At 46.5% G+C, this 19,412-nt stretch overlaps 1 protein-coding gene across 1 annotated transcript; it reads right to left on the reverse strand.

Annotated features, from left to right (window-relative positions):
- Positions 1 to 751: 751 nt before the first annotated feature.
- LOC116978764 (neuropeptide receptor 22-like) lies at positions 752 to 1,249 on the reverse strand. Its single transcript, XM_033030067.1, has 2 exons — positions 871 to 1,249; positions 752 to 811 (listed from the first exon to the last, which is right to left on the reverse strand). Exons 1-2 carry the CDS (start codon positions 1,177 to 1,179, stop codon positions 752 to 754), a joined length of 369 nt encoding a protein of 122 aa, XP_032885958.1. The 5' UTR covers positions 1,180 to 1,249.
- Between the last annotated feature and the right edge of the window lie 18,163 nt (positions 1,250 to 19,412).

The following is a 19,412-nucleotide window of genomic DNA, read 5'->3' on the forward strand; positions in this document are numbered from 1 at the left end:
CACTCTGCCTCGTTAGTTTAATAGACGTGTTAATGGTCACATTAACGAGCTGCTGAAGGAGGTAGTTGAGGCAGGTACGATCACAACATATAAGAAACATTGTGGTAGTCAGTACATGGATAGGTTTGGAGAGATATGGCCAAAACACAGGCAGGTAGGATTAGAGTAGATGGAGCATGTTGGTCACCACGGGCAAGTTGGGCCAAAGAGCCTGATTCCATGTTGTATGCCTCTCTTTTTACTCATCTTGAAGATAAATGGGAAGGTTGAGACAGGAACTACCAAAATGTTTAAGAAACATTTAGACAGGTACATGGATAGGACATGTTTAGAGGGATATGGGCCAAGCATGGGCAGGAGGGACTAGTGTAGTTGGGGCATGTTGACTGGTGAGGGCAAGTTGGGCTGAAGGGCCTGTTTCCATGCTGTATGTCCATGACTCCAGTGAACAATTCATTCATTGCTCCATTCACATATGATGTAGACATGACTCACCTGTGTGGCAGAAGTTCAACTTCCCAAGCAAAGTAACATTTACTACACTTCGTTCAAGATTGTGCTTTTTTGAAACCAGTAACAAAAGAGTCTGTACGGAGTTTGTACCTTCTCCCCGTGACCTGCGTGGATTTTCCCCGGGTGCTCCGGTTTCCTCCCACACTCCAAAGACGTGCAGGTTTGTTGGTTAATTGTCCCTAGCTGTGGACAATTGTAAATAGTTCATTTGTAATTGTCCTTAATGTGTCGGGTAGAGCTAGTGTACGATGGCCAGCGGGGAATCGGTGGAGTGGGCTGAAGTGCCTGTGTCTCCAAACTAAAAAAAAGCAGTTGTAGAAATCGCAAAATCGTATAATTTTCAAGCAAGACACTTACTTGTGCAAACCGGACCAGAGGGCAGAGCAATTCTCCAAAGAGCCACCTCTGAAGGAGGACCTCCGTGAAGGTGAGGGGGATGCAGAAGATGCCCATGGTGAGGTCAGCCACGGCTAGGTTGATGAGAAACACGGTGATATCTGTTCTGGTCCTGCAGCCCATGCTCAAGACCCAGATGACCAGCAAGTTGCCACTCAGTGACAAGCCGGTGGCCGAGGCGTAGAGAATGACAATGATGTAGTGCGCTGCGTCGGGGATGATGAGATGTGTGTCGTTTACCATGGCCTGAGTGACGTTGTACGACTCCATGTCGATGCTGGTGGCTTTGGCTCTCTTCCTGAGATTCCCACCGATATCACTCCCTTCGATCCAACGAACCTGAAACTAAAGGACCGTCTGATTATCAGCGTGCGGTCAACGCAGAAAATTCAGCATCAAGCGAACTGCATCACAGATGAACTGCATTTAAAACTAAAACACAAAAAGACAAACACAAAAAGCTGGAGTGGCTCTACAGGCCTCAGAGTTTATGGAGAGAAGGCAGGAGAATAAGGTCAGGAGGGAGAGATAGATCAGCCATGATTGAACGGCAGAGTAGACTTGATGGGCCGAATGGCCTAACTCCACTCCTATTCCTTATGATTTTACCAGTATGTAACTCAGCTGGTCAGGCAGCATCTCTTGGGAAAAGGAATAGGTGATGTTTCGGGTCGGGAAAAACGTCACCTATTCCTTTACTCCAGAGATGCTGCCTGACCCACTGAATTACTCCAGCTTTTTGTGTCTATCTTCAGTGTAAACCAGCATCTGCAGTTCCCTCTTACAAAATAAGTGAGATGTTTATCTTTGAATGTAAAGGAAGATACAGTCTTTCAGTCTCTTATATTTGATCCTTTCACAGACACTTAAATGGACCACTTAGAGAGGTGACCAACTAAGTCAGGCTTCGATGAAATTAAGTAGCACATTTCAGCCTGACTCATATAAACTCTTGTGAGCAATCGATGCTCGTACCAAGATTGCATGATTCATCATGGTGCTTGGAGAATTTAATTATCTCTGTCAATCCGTGTCTTATAACCTTAAAGCTCGTGTTTAAGTTAGTGTCCATCAACCGGTTCCACGTAAGAAGCTTATCCTTCTGCACATAAGCCATGCAAAACCAAGTTGAGTTCAGAGATACAGCGTGAAATCGAAACCCTTCAGCCCACCGAGTCCACGCCCACCACCGATCATCCCTACACAAGTTCCATGTTATCCCACTTTTGCATCCTATGCATTTGGGGCAATTTACAGAAGGTCAATAAACCTAGAAACCTACCAGATGATGTTTGGACTTTATGCCCCTGTCCCACCTGAAACCTGAACGGAAACCTCTGGAGACTTTGCGCCCCACCCAAGGTTTCCGTGCGGTTCCCGGAGGTTTTTGTCAGTCTCCCTAATGGTCGAAAGTGGTTTCCGCTTCTTCTATGTTCCGGCGATTATTTAAAAAAATTCAAAACTGGCCCCAACTAAAAATAGGTTGCCGTTTTAAAGATCGGTAATTTTTTAGTCGAAGCCGGTTGCGATGCTAGTTGAAGGTGGTTGCCGGAGGTTGCAGGTAGTGGCAGGTAAGACCTGCAACCACAGAGCAAAAACAGGCCCTTCGGCACACCGAGTCTGCGCCAACCAGTTATCTCCCCATACACCAGCACTAGGGACAATTTTACAACTTACCGAAGCCAATTAACCTACAAACCAGTACGTCTTTGGAGTGTGGGAGGAAGCCAGAGCACCCGGAGATAACCCATGCGGTCACTGGGAGAACATACAAACCCCATACAGGCAGCACCCGTCGTCAGGATCGAACCCGGGTCTCCAGCGATGTATGGTTTATGTCAATGATTTAAATGAGAATGTACAAGGCATGATTGGTTTGCAGATGACAATAAAGTAGGTGGTTTCATAGATAGTGAGGATGGTTATCAAAAATTATCCAGGATCTTGATCAGCTGGGAAATGGTGAATGGAGTTTGATGCAGGAGATGATTTTTTCGGAACTCAAACCAGGGCAACACCTTCACAGTGATTAGAAGAGGATTGTCGTAGAGCAGAGGGATCCAGCAGTACATGTACATAGTTCCTTGAAAGTGACAACAAGGGCGCCACTGTGGCGCTGCGGTAGAGTTGCTGCCTTACAGCGCTTGCAGCACCGGAGACCCAGGTTCGATCCTGACCACGGGTGCTGTCTGTAAGGAGTTTGTTCATTCTCCCCATGACCGCGAGGGTTTTCTCCGAGATCTTCGATTTCCTTCCATACTCCAAAGACGTACAGGTACGTAGGTTAATTGGTAAGTGTAAATTTTCCCTAGTGTGTGTAGGATAGTGTTGATGTGTGGGGATCGCTGGTTGGCACGGAATCGGTGATCTGTAGGGCCTGTTTCCATGCTGTATCTCTAAACATAAACATATGGTGGTAAATAAGGCCTTTGGTTCATTGCACTTCAACTGACTGTAGCAGAGTGCTGAGTATAGATGTTGGAACATTATTGCGCAGTTGTACAAGAGTTGGTGCGGCTGCATTTACAATATTATGTTCAGTTTTGGTCAAACTGCTACAGGAGGAATGTTATTAAGTTGGAAAGGGGTCAGAGAAGATTTACCGGGATGTTGTCAGGACTTGAGGGCCTGAGTTATTGGGAGAGGTTGAGCAATCTAGGACTCCATTCCTTGGAGCACAGGATGCTGACAGGTGATCTTATAGAGGTGTACAAAATCATGAGGGGAATAGATCGGGTGAATGCATAAACTGTTTTACCCAGAGTAGAGGAAGCAAGAGCCAGAGGACTAAAGTTTAAGGTGAGAAGGGAAAGATTTACTAACAACGCAAGGGGCAACTCTTTCATCCAGAGGGCGGTGGGTGCATGGAACGAGCTGCTGGAAGAGGTAGTTGAGGCAGGTATTATCGCAACGTTTAAGAAGCAATTAGACATGTAGATGGACAGGACGGGTTTAGAGGGATATGGACCAGATGGGACTAGCTTAGATGGGGCATCTTGTTCGCATGGATGAGTTGGGCCGAAGGGCCTGTTTCCGTGTTGTACGACTCTATGACCCTATAACTTCCAGCTTGGGAAAGATTGTCGACACACACTTCACCCATCACCCATTTGCAGGCACACACACTGAATACCACACTCTTGGAGTCCAACCACTGTTGAAAGTATTGCAAATGACATCGGCAACTTTTGTGGTTACACCGCGAATGCAATTATTTTGATGTGGATTTAAAAAAAAAAATTAAATTAACAGTCCCTTCCAACCAGCGACCTGAAATCAGTCTCATCTTCTCTTCATGTGAAGTGACATTAAGTTAATCTCACTTCAATCTCCTGGTGCGGTGAAGAATTAAAAAGACAACCCAGTGAAAATAACTCCTGCCTGACTGCAATTATTCAGCATGGAACTGAGGGAGTGTTCTGCTGGGAACTGAGGAGTGATTCTTGGCTTCGACTGATTGTAATCCTCGCATCAGGGGACGCTGTTCAGCCGGCCGATGGAGCACAAGTGTCCTTGTCGATTTATAATGCAGCAAAAAGAATTAATTAGAAACATAACAATTCCGCCAATACTTTGCGCGTTAATCATGGGGATTGCAGAAGGTTCCTGGTTCAATTTTATTTTTAAACAGTGACGTTTTGAGAAGTAAATGAAAATGTTTGGAAAATATTGGTGGAAGTGGCATGTTCAGGGAGGTTAATGAGAAATCCCTCAACACAATGATCAAAGCTTTAAACACTTGTCATAATAATAATAAAGTTTAGAGGAGCCACAGTTGTGTAATTTGCCCATCCGCTGGGCTGCAAGTTCGAGCACGAACTAGGGCAAGAAAAGTATAAGCAGAAAATTCTCTCTCATAGAAACATAGACATAGAAACATAGAAAATAGGAACAGGAGTAGGCCATTCGGCCCTTTGAGCCTGCACCACCATTCAATATGATCATGGCTGATCATCCAACTCAGTATCCTGTACCTGCCTTCTCTCCATACCCCCTGATCCCTTTAGCCACAAGGGCCACATCTAACTCCCTCTTAAATATAGCCAATGAACTGGCCTCAACTACATTCTGTGGCAGAGAATTCCAGAGATTCACCACTCTCTGTGTGAAAAATGTTTTTCTCATCTCGGTCCTAAAAGATTTCCCCCTTATCCTTAAATAAAGTAAAGTAAAGTAGCCTTTATTGTCATTCAGACCTTGCGGTCTGAACGAAATTTTGTTGCCTTGCAGTCTTACATATAGTAAAAAATGGCAAAAACACACACAAAAAAACACAAATTAACATCCACCACAGTGAGTTGAATACTCCTCACTGTGATGGAAGGCAAAAGTCTTAAGTTTTTGTCTCTTTCCTTCTTATTCTCCCTCTGCGCCGAGGCGATCCAGACCCTTGTGACCCCTGTTCTGGACTTCCCCAGCATCGGGAATAATCTTCCTGCATCTAACCTGTCCAACTCCTTAAGAATTTTGTAAGTTTCTATAAGATCCCCCCTCAATCTTCTAAATTCTAGCGAGTACAAGCCGAGTCTATCCAGTCTTTCTTCATATGAAAGTCCTGACATCCCAGTAATCAGTCTGGTGAACCTTCTCTGTACTCCCTCTATGGCAAGAATGTCTTTCCTCATCTATTTGTCGTTGATTGATAATACTGAATTAATCAATGCTAAATAATGTGCTTGAAGAATCCCGACCCGAAATGTCGCCTCAATGGTTCAATGTGTAGGAAGGAACTGCAGGAGCTGGTTTCAACCGAAGATAGACACAAAAAGCTGGACCAGTCTGAAGAAGAGTCTCACCCCGAAACATCACCCATTCCTTCTCTCCAGCCTGTCCCACTGAGTTACTCCAGCATTTTGTGTCTATTCTCAATGGTTCAATGGTGCTTTATTTGCCTCACAGTGAATTAAAAAAAAATATATATATTTTTGGCGCCATTATTCTCCGTGGATCGTCATCTTGTCGTGGTGGAGAAGCTTGTGTGGACCTGAGATCCTGAGAGCGATGCCGCCTGGAGCTGTGCTCCTGGTAGGGCCACCCATGGCGGTAAGGTCGAGGGGGAGGTCTCTGACAAAGAGCAATCCAACCGAGACCTCAACGGTGGAACAGGCGGAGGACGATGGCTGATCTTTAGTGGAGCGTCACAACGACTGGGAAGGCGGATGAAGGCTGCAGTAGTAAAAGGTCTCCGGTCATCTTGGACTCCATGCCACTGGATACTGACCCAGATCTGACAAGGACTGTGTGGTGGCTGTCTGTGCACCAGTCTCCCCACGTTAAACAAAGTCACATGAGAGGACAGTCATACTCGTTTAGAATGGCCGCCGGTCGGCACGCGCGCTCAATGTACTGGAGCAGTTCCCACAAACCCGACGTCCCTCTCCTCTCCCCGTCTGGCCTATCCATGTCATCCAGAGATGTAATAATAATAATAATAATAATAATAATACATTTATTTGTATAGCACGTTTAAATTTGTAGCCTGACCCATCGAGTTACTCCAGCACCATGTGTTCTATCCATGAGGGGCATTATACAACAATCAGCCCCTGTTTCGGTCCGTTTAGTTTAGTTTATTAATGCCACGCGTACCAAGATACAGTGAAAAACGTTTGTTTGCGTGCTATGCAGTAAAAGCGAGATTATACATGAATATAATCAAGCCATCTACAGTGCAAAGATAAAGGATAAAAGGGTACAACACTTCGTGCAAAGATATAAAAATGAAGTCCAACAAATTCCAATGAAAGAAAGCATCATTTAGAATAGTAGTAGTCAATAGTCAGATTTATTCGTCACATACACAATGAAGTGCAGTGAAATGAATTTGCCAGCAGCGGTACAATAAAAAAGAACACACAATACACAATAAAAAATTTAACACAAAAACATCCACCACAGCATTCATCACTGTGGTGGAAGGCACAAAGTTCGGCCAGTCCTCCTCCATTTTACCCCGTGGTCGGGACCACAACCCTCCGCAGTCGTCCCTGCGGGCGGCCAGATGTACAGGCAAGGTAAGTCCCGAATCAGTGCTTCCCTACCGGAGACGGCGGCTTGAAGATGACGTAGGCCGCAGGCCGGCGGTCGGAGCTCTTCTCCCGGGATTCCCGGGGAGGGATCCTGCTTCTGATGGTAAGTAAGTAAGTCCCTGCTGCGCCCACGGCTAGAAGCACCGCAGACCGTGGCTTCAAGCTGTTGTAGGCTGCGGGCCGGCGGTCGGAGCTCTTCTCCTCCGGGGTCCCCAAGGAGGGATCCCAGGCTCCGGACGCCGCGCCAGCTGGAATCTCCGCAGACTGCTTCAGGCTGCCGCGGGCCAGCGATCGGAGCACTCACTTCTGGTGACCCCCGGCGAGGGCTCGCCCGTTCCGCGATGAAAAGTTCACGCTGCGCCCGCTGCTGAAGCTCCGGGCCCGTCTCCGGGAAAGGCCGCACCAACCCTTGTTGTTAGGCCACGAGGGAGGCGACATGGAAAAAGTCGCCTCTCCGTGGAGGAGGCGACCAAAAGTGGTTCCCCCCTTACCCCCCCCCCCCTCACCACCCCCCACACAAGACACACCGAGAGACATTAAAAGCAAACATTTGGACATACTAAAAAAAACTAAAAAAGTAGAATTGACTAACACGCTGCTGGCAGGGCAGCCATCTCTCAGCGCCCCCACCAACCGAGGGCTTCAATAAGGTAGATGGGAGGTCAGGACTGCACGCTAGCTGATGAGAGGATGGTTCAGTTACCTGATAACAGCTGGGAACAAACTGTGTAAGAAGGAACTGCAGATGCTGTTTTAAACCGAAGATAGACACAAAAAGCTAGAATAACTCAGCGGGACAGGAGGCATCTCTGGAGAGAGGGAATGGGTGACGTTTCGGGTCGAGACCCTTCTTCAGAAACTGTCCCTGAATCAGGAGGTGTGCGTTTTCGCACTTGATGTGTGCCTGATGGGAGAGGGGAGAAGAGGGAGTGACATGACTGGGACTGGTCCTTGATTATGCTGGTGGCCTTGCCGAGGCAGCATGAAGTGTAAATGAAGTTGACGGAAGGGAGGTCGGTTTGTGTGATGGTCTGGGCTGTGTCCACAACAGTCTCTCAAATCTACACAAAAAAAGCTGGAGAAACTCAGCGGGTGCAGCAGCATCTATGGAGCGAAGGAAATAGGCTACGTTTCGGGCCGAAACCCTTCTTCAGACTGATAGGGGGTGGCGGGGAGAAGGAAGGAAAAAGGAGGAGGAGGAGCCCGAGGGCTGAGGAAGGGGAGGAGACAGCAAGGGCTAACAAAATTGGGAGAAATTTGTTGAAAGTCTCTCAAAGCTTTTGTCATATCCCTCCTGTGAGCAGACAAAGGTATACAAGAAAATGTGTGGCAAGAAAGGTTGTGAAGAAGGGTCCTGACCCGAAAGATTGCCTATCCAAGTTCTCCAGAGATGCTGCGTGACCTGCTGAGTTACTCCAGCACTTTGTGGCTTTTTTAATAAACTAACACCTGCAGTTCTCTGTGTCTATACAAGCTACATGTTGCTATCACTTACACAGCCACAGATGATTGATTTAAAGATACAGTGTGGAAACAGGCACTTCGGCCCATTGGATCCATGCCGACCATCGATCACCCTTCAAACTAGTGCTATGTCATCCCACTTTCTCATCCACTCCCTACACACTAGGGACAATTTACAGAAGCCAATTAACCTACAAAGCCGCACGTCATTGGGATGTGGGAGGAAATCGGGGCACCCGGAGGAAACCCATGCGGTCACAGGGAGAATGTACAAACTCCGTACAGACAGCATCCGTAGTCAGGATCAAATCCGGGTCTCTGGCAGTGAAAGGCAGCAACTGTACTGCTGCGCTATAGTGTGCCCAGGCCTCTGGAGCTACATAGAAACATAGAAACATAGAAAATAGGTGCAGGAGTAGGCCATTCGGCCCTTCGAGCCTGCACCGCCATTCAATATGATCATGGCTGATCATCCAACTCAGTATCCTGTACCTGCCTTCTCTCCATACCCCCTGATCCCTTTAGCCACAAGGGCCACATCTAACTCCCTCTTAAATATTAGCCAATGAACTGGCCTCAACTACCTTCTGTGGCAGAGAATTCCAGAGATTCACCACTCTCTGTGTGAAAAATGTTTTTCTCATCTCGGTCCTAAAAGATTTCCCCCTTATCCTTAAACTGTGACCCCTTGTTCTGGACTTCCCCAACATCGGGAACAATCTTCCTGCATCTAGCCTGTCCAACCCCTTAAGAATTTTGTAAGTTTCTATAAGATCCCCCCTCAATCTTCTAAATTCTAGCGAGTACAAGCTGAGTCTATCCAGTCTTTCTTCATATGAAAGTCCTGACATCCCAGGAATCAGTCTGGTGAACCATCTCTGTACTCCCTCTATGGCAAGAATGTATTCTCTGTACTCCCTCTATGGCAAGCTGTGAGGCAGCAGCTCCACCCGTATCACCCTAATGATGAATGACAAAATATTTTGGCTCTACAAAAATAGGTTGCAATTCAGGTTCCAACAGTGAGAATACCTCCGTCACAGGGTCAAGAGGAGTGTGCAGGGGAGAACTGGTGGTTGTTCATTCAGTTTAGTTCAGAGATGCAGCGCAGCCCTCCAGAAATAGGCCCTTCGGCCCACCAAGTCCACGCCGACTAGCGATCCCCGTACATTAGCACTATCCAACACAATAGGGACAATTTATAATCTTTACCAAAGCTAATTAACCTACAAACTTGCACGACTTTAGAGTGTCGGAGGAAACCGGAGCACCTGGAGAAAACCCACGCAGGTCACGGGGAGAACGTATGTACTCCATACAGACAGCACCCGTAGTGGGGATCGAACCCGGATCTCTGGTGCTGTGAGGCAGCAACTCTACCACTGTGCCACCGTGCCGCCCAATGTAGATTGAGTTTTTAGATTTTTGTGCTGCGGCTGTTTTTCAACCTGTTGCAGCCTGCGGTGTCTGTCCCTCTCCACCTGTGGCAAGAGTCAGAGTATCCAGCCGTCACATTGTTTCCCACTGAGGAAGTTACGGAAGATGCCTGGGAATGGCCTGAAAGCACAATGCGGCTAACAGAAGCCACATTAGTGCTCTCCTAATGCACTTTCACCGCATCGCTCTCTCCGTGAGTCACACCGATGCAGTAATCAACTCTTCAGAGGGATGGTGATGTGCAAGAGTGGCAAGCAGGCAAGAGCAAAGATTGAAAACCGTTCCGTGCAACTGTTAACTCCATCCTCGTTTCCCACGGCAACCTCTGAGGTCGCTGGTGTAGACCGATTACTGAAGAATGGGCGCAAAGTGCCGGAGATTACAGCTCGGCATTTAACACAATCATCCCCTCCAAACTGGTTACCAAACTCGCAGAACTGGGTCTCTGCGCATCCCTCTGCAACTGGATCCTCGACTTCCTCGTCCACAGACCACAGTCTGTTCGTATTGGTGGAAATGTGTCAGCCTCAATAACAATCAGCACGGGAGCACCTCAAGGCTGCGTGCTCAGCCCCCTGCTGTACTCACTCTATACCCATGACTGCGTAGCGAACCACAGTGCGAACTCCATCATCAAGTTCGCTGACGACACCACTATTGTGGGGCGTATCACTGATGGGGATGAGTCAGAGTACAGAAGAGAGATCGAGCAACTGTCCATATGGTGCCAGCGCAATAACCTGGCCCTCAACACCAGCAAAACCAAGGAACTGATTGTGGACTTTGGAAGGAGTAGGAGGGGAACCCACAGCCCCATTTATATCAACGGGTCGATGGTTGAAAGGGTCAAGAACTTCAAATTCCTGGGCGTGCACATCTCTGAAGATCTTTCCTGGTCCGAGAACACTAACGCAATTATCAAAAAGCTCATCAGCGCCTCTACTTCCTGAGAAGATTACGGAGAGTCGGATTGTCAAGGAAGACTCTCTCTAACTTCTACAGGTGCACAGTCGAGAGCATGCTGACCGGTTGCATCGTGGCTTGGTTCGGCAATTTGAGCGCCCTGGAGAGGAAAAGACTACAAAAAGTAGTAAACACTGCCCAGTCCATCATCGGCTCTGACCTTCCTTCCATCGAGGGGATTTATCGCAGTCGCTGCCTCAAAAAGGCTGGCAGTATCATCAAAGACCCACACCATCCTGGCCACACACTCATCTCCCTGCTACCTTCAGGTAGAAGGTACAGGAGCCTGAAGACTGCAACAACCAGGTTCAGGAATAGCTACTTCCCCTCAGCCATCAGGCTATTAAACCTGGCTCGGACAAAACTCTGATTATTAGCAACCACTTTCTGTTATTTGCACTACCAGTTTATTTATTCATGTGTGTATATATTTATATCATGGTATATGGACACATTTATCTGTTTTGTAGTAAATGCCTACTATTTTCTGTGTGCTTAAGCAAAGCAAGAATTTCATTGTCCTATACAGGGACACATGACAATAAACTCACTTGACTTGACTTGAGTAACTTGACGGGTCAGACAGCATCTTTGGAGAACATGGGTAGGTATCAGGTTATCAGGCAACTGAACCACCCCACCAACAACTAGAAGGTCAAAGGTCAAAGGTTATTTATTAGTCACATACACCTAGGTGTAGTGAAATGCTTCTTGCCAGAGCGGTCCTGATCTCCTATCTACCCCACGGAGACCCTCAGACTATCATTGATCGGACTTTATCTTGCATTAAATGTTATACATGTTATTCCCTTTATCATGCATCTGTACACTGTGGACGGCTCGATTGTAATCAGGCATTGTCTTTCCGCTGACTGGTTAGCACGCAACAAAAGCTTTTCACTGTCCCTCGGTACACATGACAATAAAATGAACTCAAACTCAAGTGACGTTTTGGGTCTTAAACTGTGACCCTGGTTCTGGACTCCCCCAACATCGAGAAATCCTTCTTCAGACTTGGTCCTGATCTGAGATGTCATCTGTTCATTCCTCCATAGATTCTGCCTGACCTGCCGAGTTTGAGTCATAGGGTCATACAGTCATACAGCATGGAAACAGGCCCTTCAGCCCAACTTGTCCATGCCGACCAAGATGTCCCTTCAAAGCCAGTCCCATTTGTCTGCATTTGGCCCATATCCCACTAAACCTTTCCTATCCATGTATCTTGTCCAAGTGCCTTTCAAATGCTGTTATCGTTAGTTACTCCAGCCCTTTGTGTTTTGCTCAAGATTCCAGCATGGACCAATTACTTGTTACTTTTGAATTTTTAGTTTAGTTTAGTTTAGAGATACAGTGCTGAAACAGGCCCTTCGGCCCACCGGGTCCGTGCCGACCAGCGATCACCTGGTACACTAGCACTATCCTACACACACTATTTACAATCTTTACCAAAGCCAATTACCTACAAACCCGCATTCCTTTGGAGTGCTGGAGAAAGCCCACATGGTCACAGGGAGAACGTAGAAACTCCATACGGACAGCACCCGTAGTCAGGATCGAACCTGGGTCTCTGGCGCTGTAAAACAGCAACTCAACCACTGCGCCATCGTGACGCCTCTAATGTTGTTACCTTCTTCCTCTCTGCTTTCATCCTTTTTCATTTTTTCTACTCTCTCTACCTTAGTCTGACATTAAATTCTCCTCTTCCTGAAAACTAATCCAAACCCATATGACCTGTCACCAGCCACCACAGCATTCCTACATGGTCTCTACATGGTCTCCACATGGTCTCCACATAGTCTAACCATTGTATCAGTTACTGTGCTAGAGGAAAGATGTTGTTTAGCTGGAGAGAGCACGGGGAAGATTTACAGGACTTGAGGGTCTGAGCAATAGGGGGAGGTTGGGCAGGCTAGGACTGTATTCCTTGGAGCATAGTCGGGGTGGGGGTTGATCTTATAGAGGTGTATAAGATCATGAGGGGAATAGATAGGGTAGTTGCACAGAATCTTTTATCAAGATAGAGCTCTCGGGGTTAGCGGAATCAAGGGATATGATGAGAAGGCAGGCATGGGTTACTGATTGTGGATTGAATGGTGGTGCTGGCTCGAAGCGCTGAATGGCCTACTCCTGTACCTATTGTCTATTGTCTATTGTCAATGATGGTCCGAGTGTCTCCAATGAAGTAGCTCAAACACTACTCTCTGGTTGCAGGTAGGATGTTTTAGAATGAACTGCAGATGCTGGAAGGTAGACAAAAGTGCTGGAGAAACTCAGCGGGTGCAGCAGCATCTATGGGGTGAAGGAAATAGGCAACGTTTCGGCCCGAAACCCCTTGGGTTTCGGCCCGAAACGTTGCCTATTTCCTTGGGTTTCGGCCCGAAACGTTGCCTATTTCCTTCGCTCCATAGATGCTGCTGCAACCTCTGAGTTTCTCCAGCATTTTTGTTTACCTTGCAGGTAGGATGGTTCAATTGCCCGATAACAGCTGGGGAGGAATTTGTCCGAGCCCATTTTCCAATCCAAGTAGGTTGCAGGTTGCAAACGCATTAATTTCACGTCAGTACTGACATGCCGATCCAAAACGTGCAGCTGAAATTCAAGTTGTTTTTTTCCCTGTTGCACCAAAAATGAATAGCTCCCCCAGCGACACTAGTAAACGTATCAGTGAGCAAGTGTTCCCATTGTGGGAACATTCTTTATTAACTGCACGAGGATTTTATCTTCTCTCGGAGAGGCCAGGTTGTTGTTTGTCTTTATGGTTTCTATTGTAATTATAATCCTCCCAGCTCACTGTACAGTCGTAGTTAGTGATATACAGCCTGTTACAACCTTTCTCCCACTGCCTGAACACCCACAATTTAACACTGATGATGTGTTAACCATCCTATCTTTACCCTGAGCGGTACATATTTATTTCATTCATCACATGATGACAGATAATCAGAAAGCCATTACATAGTCCGCACTGTGCAATTGCTCGATTGGGGAGGAGATTGAGCAATACAGAGGACATGGCTTGTGAGTATTAAACCACACTCCACACCGGGCAGATCGTGTATACATCACGCCAATGGAGTGCCTCAATGAGGCCGAGGGAACTAGCTACATGGACTGGACAAGCTAGATGCAGGAAAAATGTTCCCAATGTTGGGCCAGTCCAGAACCAGAGGGCCACAGTCTTGGAATAAAGGGGATGTCATTCAACACTGAGGTGAGAAAAAAAACCTTTTTCACCCAGAGAGTTGTGAATTTATGGAATTCCCTGCCACAGAGGGCAGTGGAGGCCAAATCACTGGATGGATTTAAGAGAGAGTTAGATAGAGCTCTAGGGGCTAGTGGAGTCAAGGGATATGGGGAGAAGGCAGGCACGGGTTATTGATAGGGGACGATCAGCCATGATCACAATGAATGGCGGTGCTGGCTCGAAGGGCCAAATGGCCTCCTCCTGCACCTATTTTCTGTTTCTAAGAGCAGGGGAATAAAAAAACAGAGAATAACCGTAGGTTTACGGTGAGACGGAAAATATTTAATAGGAATCTGAGGGGCAACTTTTTCACACAGGGTGTATGGAATGAGCTGCTGGAAGAGGTAGTTGAGCATGAAACGATATCTTCTCCTCTGCTCCATCTATTGTAAAAAAAAGACACAAGATGCTAAAGTAACTCAGCAGGTCAGCGCTGAGTTACTCCAGCACTTTGTGTCTTTCTTTGTAAACCAGCACCTGCAGTTCCTTGAATCCATCTTCGATCTGCTGTATATCTGTAGAAAGGAATTGCAGATACTGGTTTGCACCGAAGATAGATGCAAAATGCTAGAGCACATCAGCGGGTCAGGCCCTAAACCTCACCCATCCTTTTCCTCCAGAGATGCTGCCTGACCCGCTGAGATACTCCAGCACTTTGTGTCTATCTTCTAGCTATTGTAGACACAAATTGCTGAGGTAACTCAGCAAGTCAGTCAGCATAGAAACATAGAAACATAGAAAATAGGTGCAGGAGGAGGCCATTCGGCCCTTCGAGCCAGCACCGCCATTCATTGTGATCATGGCTGATCGTCCCCTATCAATAACCCGCGCCTGCCTTCTCCCCATATCTCTTGACTCCACTAGCCCCTAGAGCTCTATCTAATTCTCTCTTAAATCCATCCAATGACTTGGCCTCCACTGCCCTCTGTGGCAGGGAATTCCATAAATTCACAACTCTCTGGGTGAAAAAGTTTTTTCTCACCTCAGTCTTAAATGACCTCCCCTTTATTCTGTGCTTTCCCCCAGCATATCTGGGGGAAAGGAATAGGTGGCGTTTCGGATCGAGACCCTTCATCAGCATCTATAGTGTCCACTGTACTTGAGTTTGAACTGATTGTATCCATGTATGGTATATCTGATGTGTTTGGATAGCACGCAAAACAAAGCTTTGCAATCTACCCCAGTACACGTGATGATAATAAATCTAAACCTAAAATGTGTCTTGGCAAAACTTTAATACAACTTCTATGCAGTAATCTTTTGGCCTTCTTCAATGAGAGTGAAAACAAGTCCAAAAACGCATAGTTTTACACAAAACATGGTGCCTGTTGCATGCTGGTGGAAATCAATGTCTGCATCTCAAGTTACTGTCTATGAAAGAATGAAAACTGATGGGACATTTGGTGCTCTCAACACATTTGCGGAATGGGGAGACACACAGCACAGACAGAAAAGGCATAAATTGTTCTCCTCGCTAGCCTTTTATCATTTGCACTGATGGACCTGCAAAGTACACCAGGCACAGCTCCACACACAATGGAACAATGTCAGTTGCTGAATCACAAGAGTGGAACAATACCTGGCCACCTGGCTGCCTTTTTCCCCTTTTTCTTTCTCATTCAGCTTGCAAGTCAAAGTAATTTTCTTTCCTATCTTAGAGGTTCCCGGTACACGCACCAGCCTCAAAGCCAGCTCCATTAGTCGATGCCGCCCTCACTGTGCGCCAGGCCCACACCAAAGGTTGTTAAAATGTCCAGGGTCACAGATGTTGAAGACATCACAAAGAGTTCTGTCAAATTGCAAGGGCTGAACATTACAGAGTGCACCTAATGCCCTTAACTTGAAATACCTAATGCACGGGCGCACAGATTACTACTGTACTTTGTATTATATCCTCAACGTAATCAAAGGCTTGTCCCACCCTGGTCATTCCTTCTTCTCCCTGCTCCCGTCCGGCAGAAGGTACACAAGCTCGAAAGCGCGCACCACCAGGAACAGCTTTCGCCCCTCTGTTATCAAGCTTCTGAATGGTCCTTCCATAACCTAGGGTGCCGTCCGATTCACCTCTACCCCATTGCGGACGTTGGACTTTACAAGTCCAGAACAAGGGGTCACAGTTTAAGGATTCCAGAACAAGGGGTCACAGTTTAAGGATAAGGGGGAAATCGTTCAGGACCGAGATGAGAAAAACATTTTTCACACAGAGAGTGGTGTATCTGTGGAATTCTCTGCCACAGAAGGTAGTTGAGGCCAGTTCATTGGCTATATTTAAGAGGGAGTTAGATGTGGCCCTTGTGGCTAAAGGGATCAGGGGGTATGGAGAGAAGGCAGGTACAGGATACTGAGTTGGATGATCAGCCATGATCATATTGAATGGCGGTGCAGGCTCGAAGGGCCGAATGGCCTACTCCTGCACCTATTTTCTATGTTTCTATGTGTCTATGTCTATGCGACTGACGAGCTACAATGTTGAGAAGTATATTCTGCATCGTCCCCTTTGCACTATCTATTGTACTCGAGTTTGACTTGATTGTATTCATGGATAGTTTGAATAGCATGCAAATTAAAGATCTGCACTGAACCTCGATACAAGTGACAATAATAAACCTGATCATCTGTGTCACTATTCACTGGAATTTAGAAGGATGAGAGGGTATCTTATAGAAACATATAAAATTCTTAAAGGATTGGACAGGCTTGATACAGGAAAAATGTTCCCAATGTTGGGGGAGTCCAGAACCATGGCTCACAGTTTAAGAATAAGGGGTAGGCCGTTTAGGACTGAGATGAGGAAAAACGTTTTCACCCAGAGAGTTGTGAATCTGTGGAATTCTCTGCCACAGAAGGCAGTGAAGGCCAATTCACTGGATGTTTTCAAGAGAGAGGTAGATTTAGCTCTTAGGGATAACGGAATAAAGGAATTTGGCAAACAAGCAGGAACGGGGTACTGATTTTGGATGATCAGCCATGACCATATTGAATGGCAGCGCTGGCTCGAAGGGCCGAATGACCTACTCCTGCAACTATTTTTCTATGTTTTCTATGAAGGCCATTTCTATTGCTTGCTTCCGTCAACTTTATTTATTTGTTATTTCAGACAGTACTAGGACAGATTGTCTTCAGGAAGCGAAGCGGTACATGTACACATAGGTTGACGGAGCCGAAGTAGAGATGGTTGAAAGCTCCAAGTTCCTCGGAGTCAATATTACCAGCAACTTGTCCTGGACCAGCCTCATCGAAGCAATGGTCAAGAAAGCACACCAACGTCTCTTTTGGCTTAAAACATTTGACATGTCCCCAACAACTCTCACCAACTTCTACAGATGCGCCGTAGAAATCATTTTATCAGAATGTATCACAGCACGGTTTGGGAACAGCACCATCCAAGGCCATATGAAATCACAACATATTGTGGACGCAGCCCAGACCATCACACAAACCAACCTCCCTTCCATTGACACCGTCTACACCTCACGCTGCCCCGGCAGGGCCAGCAGCATAATCATGGACCAGTCTCACCCTGGTCACTATCTCTTCTCCCCTCTCCCATCAGACAAGAGGTGCAGAAGTGTGAAATCGCACACTTCCACATGCAGGGACAGTTTCATCCCAACTGTTATCAGGCAACTGAACCACCCTATCACCAACTAGAGAGCAGTCCTGAACTACTATCTACCTCCTTGGACTATCTTTAAATGGACTTTACTGGACTTTATCTTGCACTAAATGTTATTCCCTTTGTCATGTTTCTGCACCCTGTGGATGGCTCAATTATAATCATGTACAGTCTTTCCGCTGACTTGAAAACATGCAACAAAAGCTTTTCACTGTACCTCAGTACATATGATGATAAACTGAACTAAACTCAAAGATGTCCCAAGCTTTGCATTTCTTTGGCAGGCTGCCTGGTTTATCACTCGATATATTCAGTGAACAGTGGTGCAAATAAGTTCATTTCATGGAATAATTTGGTATTTGACATTGTTAAAAATGGTTCCAGTTAAGGATCTACCTCATTGTAGATCCTCGGACTATATATAATCAGACTTTACTGGACTACATCTTGCACTAACTGGTATTCCCTTTATCCTGTATCTGTGCAGAGTGGACGGCTTGATTGTAATCATATAATCGTTTTGGTGACTGGACAGCACGCAACAAAACCGCTTTCCACCGTACCTCGATACACGTGAGAAAAAACTAAACTAAACTAATTCAGGATGAACAGTAATTCCAGCAAATTTAGACAAGGCTTTGGCCTTCCCTTGCTCCCTTGCAACTTTCCCCCTCCGCTTCCCCCACCAACCTCCACCCCACAATCAGTCTGAGGAAGCATCCCGACCCGAAACGTCACCTATCCATGTTCTCCAGCGATGCTGCCTGACCTGCTGAGTTACTCCAGCAGTCTGTGAAACGTCACCTATCCATGTTCTCCAGTGATGCTGCCTGACCTGCTGAGTTACTCCTGCAGTCTGTGAAACGTCACCTATCCATGTTCTCCAGCGATGCTGCCTGACCTGCTGAGTTACTCCAGCAGTCTGTGAAACATCACCTATCCATGTTCTCCAGCGATGCTGCCTGACCTGCTGAGTTACTCCAGCAGTCTGTGAAACGTCACCTATCCATGTTCCCCAGCGATGCTGCTTGACCTGCTGAGTTACTCCAGCAGTCTGTGTCTACATCTCTAGAAAAAGTTGACATTTATCCCAGATTATTAAAAGAAACCAGGGATGGCATTTATGAATATTTCATCATCGTTTTGGATTGGGTCATTGGACATTGTAGAAAAGACAACCAATAAAAGGCCCATTTTCAAAGGAAATGCATGAGGTTTCCATGGAGACGTCTGATACATGAGTGAAATTGTTGCATTTCAATTTATGTTGTAGAAAAAGCTTTATATTTATTAGCTATCCAGATTAGCGTATGTGCAGGTAAAATAGGGAAAGTACAAACAAGGTGCCAGATAATGTGGCCAGAAGGGGGATGGGTAAGCAAATGTAGTCCGTTTAGTTTAGAGATACGGCTGAGAAACAGGCCCTTCGGCCCATCAAGAATTCGCTATCCATCGATCATCCATTCACACTGGTTTCCATGTTATCCCACTTTCAAACAATTTTACAGAGGTCAGTCAACCTACAAACCCACAGCTCTTTGGGATGTGGGGGGAGACCAGAGCATCCAGAGGAAACCCACAAAGCCACAGGAAGAACATGCAAACTCCACACAGAGAGCACCCGAAGTTAGGATTGAACCTGGGTCTCCAGTGTTGTGAGACGACAGCTCTACCAGTTGCCCACTGTGCCACCCAGCTAGAGCTGCAGTCTAACTAAAATCTCCAGTGGTCATTGGATATAACAATTAGA

The sequence above is a fragment of the Amblyraja radiata genome, chromosome 11 (assembly GCF_010909765.2).
Source record: "Amblyraja radiata isolate CabotCenter1 chromosome 11, sAmbRad1.1.pri, whole genome shotgun sequence".
NCBI classification, from domain to species: Eukaryota; Metazoa; Chordata; class Chondrichthyes; order Rajiformes; family Rajidae; genus Amblyraja; species Amblyraja radiata.